The sequence below is a fragment of the Chamaea fasciata genome, unplaced genomic scaffold (genome assembly GCF_029207755.1).
Source record: "Chamaea fasciata isolate MVZ Bird 193981 ecotype frontalis unplaced genomic scaffold, bChaFas1.0.hap1 SCAF_3, whole genome shotgun sequence".
Lineage (NCBI taxonomy): Eukaryota > Metazoa > Chordata > Aves > Passeriformes > Sylviidae > Chamaea > Chamaea fasciata.
In genome coordinates, this window is record NW_027094088.1 from 30062159 (window position 1) to 30074212 (window position 12054).

The following is a 12054-nucleotide window of genomic DNA, read 5'->3' on the forward strand; positions in this document are numbered from 1 at the left end:
AACTCCAAGTGAGTACATGATTCTGAGCTTCAGAGGGGCTCACATAATTCAAGCCAGGATTTATGCTATTTCTATTTAACTTGCTAATTGCTGGATTAGAATGACTGCACTAGAACCAGGTCCCAAGGACTTCCAAAAACTAAGTCTCATTTGGCCTCTCATCTAGAGTAAGGAATCACAAGGAAGCTTTTGGGGAAGGAGAAAGATGGAGAAGACACCTTCCCCAATGTAATTATGGCAGCCATGGTTTTGAATCCTATAAAGGCGTTGAAAGTAAAGAAAAACAACTATCCAAACACTGAACACAACTCCCACTCCCCATTAACTGGTTCAATAATGAACCATGGAAGCATACTCCTCAAAGATGCTTGCAAATGAGCAGAAGAGAACCAAGAACATCCTACAGTTAATTTCCTTCCTTCCTTTTCCAAATGGCTCAAGAGAATTTGCCAGTTACAGTAAACCCATAGATGCTGCCAAAATGCCCGTTCTCCTAGGTTACTCTAGCAAAATTTCCATTCTTTCCCCTCCTTTGCTCTCTCACCATACCAAAGCAACCAAAGAAGGAAGTTAGCCATTTCATATTTAGAAGAAAACACAGACAGAAGTAAAAGGAAGAATAATTTCCAGACAGTAGATCGTGCCTGATAGACTTTGACATGCCATGAACAGTTGCTCTTCTCTTGCACAGGTTCCAAAAGCCTCCCTATTTTTTTGCTTCTTTGCTACTTTTCAGCCAGAAGGAAAAATGTTCCTCAAGATGGTGGGTTGGTAGACAGCCTAATTCCCAACTTACCTGGCAGTTTAGTACAGAAATGAATTTCCACAACTAGTACTGCTATATTTCTCGCATCATCCTGGCTAAAAGCTGTACTGTTTCAAAGGAATTGTGGGGAAGTGGAAATCTTTCATCCCAATGCAAGAACTATTATTCCCTACGTCCTGGGATTCAGAGGCATTTAGATATAAATGACCTTGAGCTGACACAGGAAGATGACAGAATGAGCAAGCAATTGAGAACTCTGGAATCAGTAGTTTTGCTGTTAGCTTTCCACTGAATTTAAAGATTTCTGTGAATCTCAGCATGAACATTATTCCCCTAAGACATTTACTTTCTTAACGCAGGAACTGATTCTCTACATTTTCTTTTACCTTATGTTTATCACATTAGAGCACTGGAGTTAAGCAGCTTCAAATACTCCCTCTTAAAAGCATCTTTTACATTCTAAGATCTATAAGCACATATTTGTACTTGCTAATGTGACAAACACCTCACTTCACACTTTCTGTCAAGAAAAGAAGAGTTAAGCCTGAAGGCAATTATATAGCCCACCTAGGTATTCTGCTCAACAGTCAGGCATCTTAGGAAATTTCCATTTTTTGTACTATCTACAGCACACAGGCAAACTCCCTTCTAATCTTTCCTTTGCACCAAAGGAAACCAAACTATTGAACATCCCCAAGATAGCTGACCTTTGTAACAAGATCTTTAACCAATGAATGTTCAATATTTTAACTTTCATTCCCCAGCAATGCTATTTAAGGAGCCATCCGAGGCCTCTGCTGCTCCCAAGGTTCCTGCTTGCAATACAAAGAGAAATGTACTTTTTTTTTTTTTAAGGCCAGTTGCCTAGCAACCAGCCTAAGCTTTTGCAACGATACCAACAGAAGGAACAGCCTAAATCATAAAATTTGTCTGCTGTTGCTGCAGAATTATGTATTAAATATATTTTTAACTTTCCTTCTAACCTTCTGGAAAGCTGTATGTTGGCAATACAGGCATGGCTGAGTCAAACTTGAAGCTCCTTGAAGTACTTAGAGACATCTACTTTTGCTGCACTGTTTAAATAAGGGGAAGGATTCCTTTTTTTGGGTGCAGCACTGATAGGAGCAGCTCAGACATCAGCTTGTCATTATTTGGCTATGACCAGCGTGTATCAGCAACTTGCTAAGGGCTCCAAAATCAGAGCTCATGTCTGTGTAAGACTGGTTTCAAAACCTTATAAATGCTGCCAGCACAAGCTTTGGGCAAGACGGCAGAATGTCCAACTGCCGAGCAGCCAAAGGGAGCACAGTGACACTGCAAGACTAGCTCTGGGAAGAGCTAGAGCTTAATGCCTCAGAAACACAGCTGAATGACAGATGCCAAGAAGGATTCGATTACTTCCCTTCGTATAACACCAGACACCTCCTAAAGCACTACACGATTTAGAAAACCATTCAGGTAGACATGCATGAATTTTCTTCCCCTTTGTGTTAAAGAGGAACAAACATAATGGGTAAGAGCAGAAAGGGGCATTTTGTGTAGTTGGAAGCAGCTGTATCTGCCGCACTTTGCAAGGTATCACACTTGGAGCTTACGTCCCCTACTGCCAAGCCCATCCATCTATATGGCAATGCTGACCATTGTTCCTCTGGTGCCCTCGGTATGGGCTAGAGGGGGCTGGGGAGGGTCAGCAACAATGCAGCTGTTTCTGAAGTCACACAATTGCTGTCCTCAATGCAAGCACTGAGCTGGCCATGTTCTGCAGGGCTGGAGAGCATTGTGGCAGGCACCACAGGAACACGTAACTACCATCAGCAATCCCGGTACAAGGCCTGCTGAGCATAGTCCTTGCCTCCAGGTACCTGCTTCCAGCTCCACTGAACTCTCACAGAGGCTTTTCCCCACAGACCCTGCAGCTGTACCCAAGCTCTTCCTTTAGTCACTCTTGAGGCACTTCAGCTCCTCAGTGAGTACAGAGCTGAGAAAAGCAGAAAGCAGATTATCCTCTCCTAGCAGATACTCCAGCCTTCATTCAGCTGGCCTAAGGCTTTATTACTACTCACTCTTCTCAAGAAAGGCACATCCTAAAGCTCTTCACTCACTAACCAAGTTGTGTTGTGGGTTTTTTTTCAGGCAGAGACTTTGAACATGAGTGTTAAAATGTTTCCATGCATTGCATACACTAACAACAATAAACATCCACTGTACTTTAAAAATCAAGACTCATGAGAGTTGAAAGGCTCAATTAGGACACCCAGAACTTTTAGACAACACAGACTGTGTTCACAGAATAGTTTCACAGCCATCCCTGAAGAATCCTTCCCTCACTACCCTCAGGAAAATAGCAAATCGGTGCCACTAAACACAAATCTTGTCTCCTTGTGTGGTAGGCAGAAGACAGGCACCAATGTTGCTTCATGTTGTCCAAGGCACGTATTTGAACACTCACAATGCAGATCTAGGAGACTTTCTTGAGTACCATAAATTTAAGCTCGAGCCTACTCACAATGCCCTTCTGAGTCTCTACTCCCAGGGAGCTCCAGCAACATTTTGGGACACCCAGGGTAGGTCCTGTGTGAGGATAGTAGGTGTGGAAGGGGACAGAAATCTGAAAAAGGAACATGTAACTGATCCAACTGGTCCAAGGCCAAGAAAATGCTTCCGAGTGCACAAGGACCCTATTACACATCCCTTGTGCTTGTAATACATCATCTAGACACTACGATAGTTTTGCCTCCAACTTCAGAAATGTCGGGACAGCTACCCTAGTCTGCAGGAGAGCTGCGTGCTGGTAACCTCCATGACCTCCAGGGGAAACTGTTTAGCTGGAAAGCAGCAACAGAGAACAAACGTACCCCAAGCAGCTCTCTCTCTTCACTGCAGCGAAGACTACAAAATCTTTTCCACTCTGTAAAAGAGAGTTTGGTCCTTCCTTTCCCCATGTTGCGCAACACTGGTCACTTTTTCAAAATCTTGAGACGAGCAGATGAAACTGTCTGCACTGGTTTCACTCTGGCAGCAGGACAGTGGCTCATCTCATTGCCTGAGGACTCTGCCAGATGGCATCCGGCTATCACACCACTTGCCACTCGGACGTCAGCCTGTCCACACACGGCAGCAGAGGCAGGGAGCTGCAATGCCCACTCGGCCTCTAGCTGATATTACCACACAGCCAAGGCTATTACCAGCAAAAGCAACTTAAAGCATCTGTGAAGAATTCAGCATTCAGCACCACAGGAACAGGGCTGCTGCATTAGAATGATTTAAACTTCTCTGGCCTATTCAGAACTGCACTTGGTGTAGCGGGACATCTCCCACCAGGTCTTTGCCACCGTCTAGGTTTTCCCAGCATTTCCTCTCCCTTCCCATCTAAATATGCCTACAAAAGTATTTCAAATGTAATGGTGAATTTTTGTCATTTAGATATACATCCCTCTCTTGTTCAGTGAATATACAGCTCAGTATAAAAGGCATTCCTAAAAATGGGTTAAAAAACAACCAGACCACAACATCATTATGCAAGTTGCCAAAAAACACAGGAAAGTGAAAATGCTGTCACTCCATTATTTCCACCACTTAAGTGGATAAAAGACAGACAGGAAGGTTATGCTTCCCTGAGTTTTTTCATTCACTGTTTCAGGAAGCCCCAAGGCCTGTAGGAACTCACGGAAATGACGTGCCTATTTCTGTTAAGGCACATGCTTTTCAGAACAACGTGTAAACTCAATGCTACATGTGGTAATGAGCCAAGGTGGCTGGCTTGAAATCCAGGCTGATTACTTGTGAAAAATGACAATCACCATTTGGCAATTTTTTAGCCGGCAGAAGAAGAAACTACATTGAAATTTGACTTGATTGACTCAATCTGAATATACAAATTAAACATACCTCTAGTCAAATTCAGTGTAGAACAGAGGGTAAGATAGGATTTTACAGCACTTTTTAGAAGGTCAGAATTGAAAATCCTAAGAACATGTTTAAAAAAAGAGAAACCAAAGTTTTCAGCATTTACAGTTTGATAAAACTGTTCCTGTCGTGCCCAGGACTTATGAGCGCAATTTTCTGTACTGCAGAACAAGTAATGCTGCAGGATGTGAGGTTTCATTACCAAGAAATGAGATCATGAATTGGCTGTGACTGAGACAGGTGAAAATAGATCTTCACCTATAAAAGCTCAAGTGTACTATGCAATCTGCAGTCTAGACAAGGCACACTATTTTCTCATCAGTTCTTTCTGCTATGCTGGAGCACTTGCTTTTAAATGAACTGTCCTGCTATCAAGCTGCAAAGCAATATAAAAATGTATGCCACATCTCCCATTAGCAAGATGACGCATTGCAGAGTGTATGACAGGAATCCTCAGGGAATACTTTGGGATTAGAAGTGAAATACTGCACAGATGGGATTGTAAGGGAATTCCCTCGACCCATATAGAGCTCAGAACATTTAGCGCTTTCACATCAATAGGCAAGATCAGGACATTTTGCCTTGTAAATATTTAAAGCACAGGCAAAAAGACATGATGTACTTGAAAATCTGAAAAGATAGGACAGCTACAGAGATAAAAAAACAAAAATGAGCAACACAAATATCTAAGTACCAAATATTCTATCGCATGTAGGGAAGGTGAAGAGGTATGCAAACAGGTATGCAAACATGGACAAGAATGGAATTGCCATGCAAGTTGTTAGAAGCTAAAGATCAGGCCCCACTTCTCCATGCTAACCTAAGACTGAAGCACAATTATTCTCTGCATACACTCACTCTCAAACATCAGCAGTCAAAAATCTTAATTTGCTCTCCAGCAAATTACTAGAGCTACAGCATTGTCTGCTGTTGAGAACCAGGTTACACAACTTGAAAAGCCAGTGAAGCTCCCAGACAAACCCCATGTTCATGGTTAAGATTCTGTGCCTTTCTACCATGGCCTGTGTATCATTGCTGTCCTCAGTATCAAGGGATCAGGTACCTCAAGGATTCGCAAAGACACAGAGGGCAGGACTGTGCTAACTCCAGCTGAATTCCAAGGTGAACTGGACATGACATGTAAGCCCCCACTCAACACAGGTCAGTGCAAGGTATTAGCACCATGGCACCAAGCTCATTGTTTAAGTATTCCACCAGTAGCTTCAGGTTTCCTTATACATGACTGAGTCTAACCACAGTTTTTTCAAGCTTGGAATTGTATTTTGAAACGCTAGCACTGAACTTCTGTAGGAATCTGTGAGGCTCTCTCTGACTAAAGATCTCTGTTCAGCTCCCTGCTGATCTAATATGCATTGCTAAAGCTTTGGTATCTCATCAATCAGCCAGATCTGTCATACTTAAAAGGAGACAATGGTGGAGACCCAGAACAGAATCAGAGTTTGCAAGGTCCCACAGAAAACACCCCTGGGTGCCTCACAGAGGGGTCACTACAAATTTGCCTAGGGTGTTTCATAGATCCCCAGTGATTTAGGCTCTACATAATCTCCACAGGGCACTCTTTTCCCAGTGTTTCATTATCCTTATTTTTTTGCCTCTTAATAAGAAATATGAACTTGTGTTGTTGCAATTAGATGCCATCACGTCTTGTCCTAACCACCACAGACAAGATTAATCCCCTCCTTTAAAGAGCTCTTGAAGACTTGTTTCTCTCAGACTTCTTTCCTCCCCTTTAAGGCGAAAAAAAATCATTTCAGTCTTTCCATAGTACTGCTTACTATACCGTTAGTCACATCTGATGCTCTTTATTAGACTTTCTCTCATTGTTCTACCATTTTTTTTGAAGTAGAATGCTTAACAACAGACAATCTTCCAAGATAAGGCTTTGCCTAAGCTCACAGAAGTGAAGGAATTCCTTCAGACTTCTTCCAAGCTTTGCAGCCACTTATACCTCACAAGACAATTTCTTTGCAAAAGCATAGATTCATCTCTTATTTCCTTGCCAAAGCCACTGTTTCCGGCTCAGCTTATAGCCATAAAAGGCCAGTAGTAGCTGGAATTTGGCAAATGAGTGCTAGTTGGTGGTCTCCACTCAGGTCCACGTGGATTCCTGTACACTCCATGGGCACAGAATATAGGACCATATTAAGTGGTCTACTACTGCACAGCATCAATTTGCTCATACCTCCCAAACATGTAGGTAGGGACTCCAGAATGAACTGGCTAAATTCTGTACCATCTAGATTTCCTACAGGAAGTCCACTCTTTTAAAACTAACTAAGAAAAGCTCCTGCTACCTTTGCCTACATTTCACAACCACATTTCAGCCATCTCAGTGGTTTACTGATGACTTTCACAAATACCACACTAGTTTTAAAAAACCACTTATGCTGAAACACATGACCATGCCAACATTCACACTGTTTCTTTTTCTAGAGCATATTTTGCACCAAGCACTTTAAAAATATTAAACCTTACAAGTTCTCTATGAAAAAAAAATTACATTTTCTTTAACAAATGGAGAAACCACAGCTTAAGTCAACTGCCCAGAGACACAGGGTGACTGATGGCAGTTTCAGACATCAGTTCTTTCTTATACTAAGCCCATTTATGTTGAATCTGCAGACAGTGGACAGCTGTATAATGTTTCTCAACCCGCAGCTTTGAACAAAATCCATTTTTCTCCTTGGGAATGAGAAAAAAAACACTACACAGAAAGAACAGTACTCAATACCAAATGCACACCCCTCATCACAAAGTGCAGAGACTTAAAGGAGAGCACTGTCCTTTCACAGAGCTGCCTGTTGGCACCTACTCCCACAACACACATGACTCTACACATTCAAACAAGTAATCCAGATCCACCCTTCCAGAGGAAAATGTGCTCTTTCTGAGCCCTTTGGTTTGAACCTTACCTTTCCGCAAGCTACCATGGACAGGGCAAGCTGGTACCAGAGGTGAAATTCATCAAATGCAAACTTCATGGCTCTCTCCAAGCACTGATAAAAAAAAAAAAAAAATGATGAAAGGAATATCAGACTTTGTTTATTTTCCTCCTTACACCTTTTGTCAACACTGCTGCTTGGGTCAGGAAACAACCTGTTGTGGCCCTGGAGACCCGGGTGATTTTGTTTTTTTAATGACACCATTTACACTTCTCAGCTAATGGGACTTGCTAGAGCACACTGTCACTTCAAAAGGCTGCCACTTTGTTCAAGTGCCTACATATAAATGACGTTAACATCTCAGACAGTTCTGTGTGCACTTCTGGCCTGTGCAGCCATAGCTCTGTAGCTGTTTCTGCTAATTGCTAACCAGCGCACTCCATTTTCACCTTCCCCGACAAGCCACCCCAAAGAGGGGCCTTGCCAGCATGTTTGGAGGGGCACAGGCCGAGGGAGGTACCTCAGACAGCATCACATACTGCCCTCTTCTGCCCAGCGTGATGCTGAGGAGGTCGTAGACTGCAGAAGCATCCCGGAGGCTGACGGCTCGGTCATCCTGCTGCTCGGGGGCTCGGCTGATCACTGCGTCCCGGTTCGCCTGGGCACACACACGGGGGAGGCATCAGAAACCAAGAGAGCAAAACAGAACTGACTGCTCCATAAGAAGCTACACCCATCATCACTCATAGCATTTTGTTTAAAAGCATCTCAAGGTTTCTTTCTCTAAAAGTTTATCCTAGCATAAAGAAGGTGTTTCCACAGAGGTGCTTTCTACCATATGAAGCAAACTCAAGAAGATAGCTGTATCTACAGGAAGGAACAGCTACACATATCTCATCTGGATTTGTGTCACAAAATTAGAGCATTATGAAACAGACCTACCAGATCCCATTTCCTCAATAATTAGAAATTCAAGGCCATCTTTAAACCATCTTCCTTATTTTCTCAATAATTAGAAATTCAAGGCCATCCTTAAACCATCTTCCTTATTACTTCAATTGCCTGCAACTGTGATAACTGCTTGCAAGATTGATAATTTATCTTCTGTGTCTATGCCAGATTTCTTCACAATAGTATCCATTTCTGTTGGTCTTTTTTGCTACTCACTTTTTATTTTTTAATATGAGCAGGTGGCCTAAATAATCAGATTTGTCTGTCATCAATTTAAAACAATTAAAGGTATGGGCAATGCAATGCCATTTTTTTTTTATTATACAAAATGTCTTAGTTTTGCTAATCTATCAGTAGGTTGCTGGGTCTAGATCACAAAGAAACATTACTTTTGACAGAAAACTATCAGTTCAGCAATTTCCAAGGATGTCCCAAAATATCACATGCCACAGAGTCAGATTTACCTCAAAATCCCAGCACTCTGTGCTTTTCTGAGGACAAAGAGGGAGATTACAATTCCAGAGTAAATGGAAAAGTCCCTCTGATTTCCAAATAGAGAGAGCCTCACCCAGACTGGGAGAGGCAGTGCTGGATGTCACTGAGCCTGAGCACCACCTGATAGCACAGATACACTGCCCTCTGCTCCTCAGCTGAAAGGGGTGCAACATCAGACACTCAGGTCTAGACATCTAAAAGATTAGAAAAATTAAGAAAATTGCCAGCAATTTCACCTTGAGCAAAGGCAAACAAAATGTCCCCTCCTTGAAACAGGAAGGTTATGAGATTTATTTTACACCACAACTATAATCTTACATCTATTTCTTTCTAATTGTGGGGAGATATTTCTTCCCGTAAAAAGGTTAAACATGGGAATTAAGTGTATTAAGAATTTCCAGAATATGCAGCCCTTAAAGCCCACGCGTATTTCATTGTGATTAAGCTGCAGCTGTTTCATCATGATTTTATCTGTGTAATGTCCCAGTTCCAAGCACTCTTCATCACAGCCTCCAGCCAAGACTGCAAACACAATTACAGACAACTAACACAATCTCAACCAAGAGCTAAATGGTGACTGCAGTTAAAGGCAAGTTGACAGATCAGACCCAGTCCAGTGTTTGCACAAATAAACTTACACCAACTCCTGGAGCCACAAAGGCATTTTTCTTTTTCATGCTACAGCAAAAGACACAATTCATGATTAAAAAAATAGTTCAGAACAACAGAATACATGACAGAACGAAACCTACGTTAGAAATTCTGCAACCAGAGTACAGAGGCATAGCTTGTCTACCTTTATTAGCAGAAATAAAGAAGAATAAAAAAATAAATACATGTTTAAACTCTGCTTGGATTCTGCATAAGACTGCTACTTTAAAAGGAAAAAAGGAGTTAAGTAAAGCCATATACAATACGATCCTTATTGCCAAGTGAATCCTCCCACCTATATACAATAGCATTAAGTTTTTTCTGCAATAGTTACATTGTTATGACAATTGTTTGTAGCAAACAGCTACAAAGCCCCCATGCTCTGTAATCTCACCAACAATATCCCGTTACAGTCAGCAACAGCCTGATGCTTTTTTGGGTATCCATCAAGTACCAAGCTATGACTTCAGTGGATGCATTAGCACAGACAGAAAATTAATCAAAACTCATGACTGTCCATCATGTTTTGCTAGAACGAAGAACACACCCCAATCCTGCAAAAGCAGGAATACAGGGCATATTACAAGGATGTAACATTCTAAAATTGCAGTCATACTGAACATATTGTATATTTCATACTTTACCCAAGCAGACAGCAGTTAAATGCAACATATGCATAGGCATGATGAATACTTTCCAAGAAGGTCATAAACCTGCTGATTTTGTTCAAGCTTTCAAATCTCAAAGCCATAGAAGGAGGTCTTTGCAATCTATCACTCTCCATGCTTCCATGCATAAAAGCTGCCACTAGCAAATTCATTGTTACTTCTATCTCAACAATTTCTTCAATATTGAACCCATTCCCAATTGCTAATTACAGCTGCTCTAAAAAAAATAAATCAAGAGCCCACATTATAGCAGAAACATAAAAATCCCATGGACCCCAAAACCAAGAGGCGGAAACCTCGTAAAAAACTGACTGAATAGTAGCAAGAACATGGATTGTGTCTAACACAGTAAGGTAAATCACCTAAGTAAGGCTCAAGGTACTACTGCAGTGTACATACAGAGGTCAGAGAAGGGAATGTGAATCACTATTTCCTGAAACCCACTCAGGAAACTGGCATGTCTCTGTGGCCTGCCTCTCACAGAAGGCAGGATGCTGTCCCTCAGATCATCATCAACCTTTTCTTCCCCTTTATCTTTGTTTATGTTTTTGTAAATATTAATTTGTCAGTGAGAAATCCTGACAGCCACTGGCAAGTACAAGGACAAAAGAGTTGCAGAGTTACTGCAACAGAGAATACACCCATTCTGTGGGATGGGGAATTTTACCTAGTGAATTGTACACAGAGACACTTCACTTAGCATCTGAGGATGCAAAAATTCTAAGGTATTAACACCAAGGTATTTTTTCAATACCTGTGCTGCTGTTGTTTCAGACCACAAGTTTTCCTGAACACAATTGGAAAAAAGGTTATTTGTACAAACCTGGTCTCAAGCAGTGTATCCATAACATAAGCAGCAATTTCAATTTGTCCTACTGCATTATTTCCTCCCCTTCCACTATTAGCAGCAGTAAAACAGCTACAAATACATTTTCAACACTCCCACCATGACTATTCCCTTTAAGCTGTTCCCATTGTCACACAGACACGCCTCACAGCACACAAGCAGGATAAAGAGATGGTAAGTCACAGCAAGAGAAGCTCTGTTCAAGGCTGTTTTGTGGGATGGAGAAGGTCACCAGTGCTACCAACACAAGTTTCAGTACTGGGAATTAGCATGACTTGCATTATAAAGGCAAAAATGTACAGTCAATGTCCCTCTTTTTGAAGTATTCCAAGGTAATGAAGCAACCCAGAGATGCATCACACTTGCATATTTTGGGATGCATTGGGTACAATTAGCCGTGCAGGTAGGTGGCTCAGACATGACACCAATCCTGTCTGGGGAGATTGGACACATTTTGCAGTCAGCCCAGTCCTAGGACATTGAGCATCTTCAGCCCCCTTCCACAGCCCAGTGACACAGCCCATCTGCAGGCCACACACACCCAAGAGGCTCCAGCCCAGGCTGGCAGCTCTGAGCCAACCCAGCATTCAGCCATTGTGGGGTCTCCAAACCAGACAGGGCACAGAACTTGGGGGTCAACAAGGCTTTCCAGTCTGGCTCCAAACACAGCAATGCCACCATAGGGGACTTTCAGACCCACGCTGGCTCTGCCAGCAGGGAACAGCTCTGTCTTTCTGAGCACCCGCAATGCCGAGATACACACAGCTTGGACCTTCCTCTCCACACACACAGTACACTTACCTGCAAACTAGAAAAGCCCCTATCCACAGAGGATTTGCCGTACATCAAGGATGCTTATTTATGGCT

At 42.2% G+C, this 12054-nt stretch overlaps 1 protein-coding gene across 7 annotated transcripts in view; it reads right to left on the reverse strand.

Annotated features, from left to right (window-relative positions):
• Positions 1–12054, reverse strand: part of TTC7A (tetratricopeptide repeat domain 7A) — a 168215-nt gene that overhangs the window by 117299 nt on the left and 38862 nt on the right. For all 7 annotated transcript variants that reach the window (XR_010719970.1, XM_066178467.1, XM_066178471.1 and 4 more), the window contains 2 exons: positions 8096–8233; positions 7606–7689 (listed from right to left, as the gene is read on the reverse strand). Coding sequence is in view for 6 of the 7 variants with exons in the window: in XM_066178467.1 (XP_066034564.1) it covers positions 7606–7689; positions 8096–8233 (222 nt within the window). In the remaining variant the exon portion in view is untranslated. The remainder of the gene's footprint in view (positions 1–7605; positions 7690–8095; positions 8234–12054) is intronic.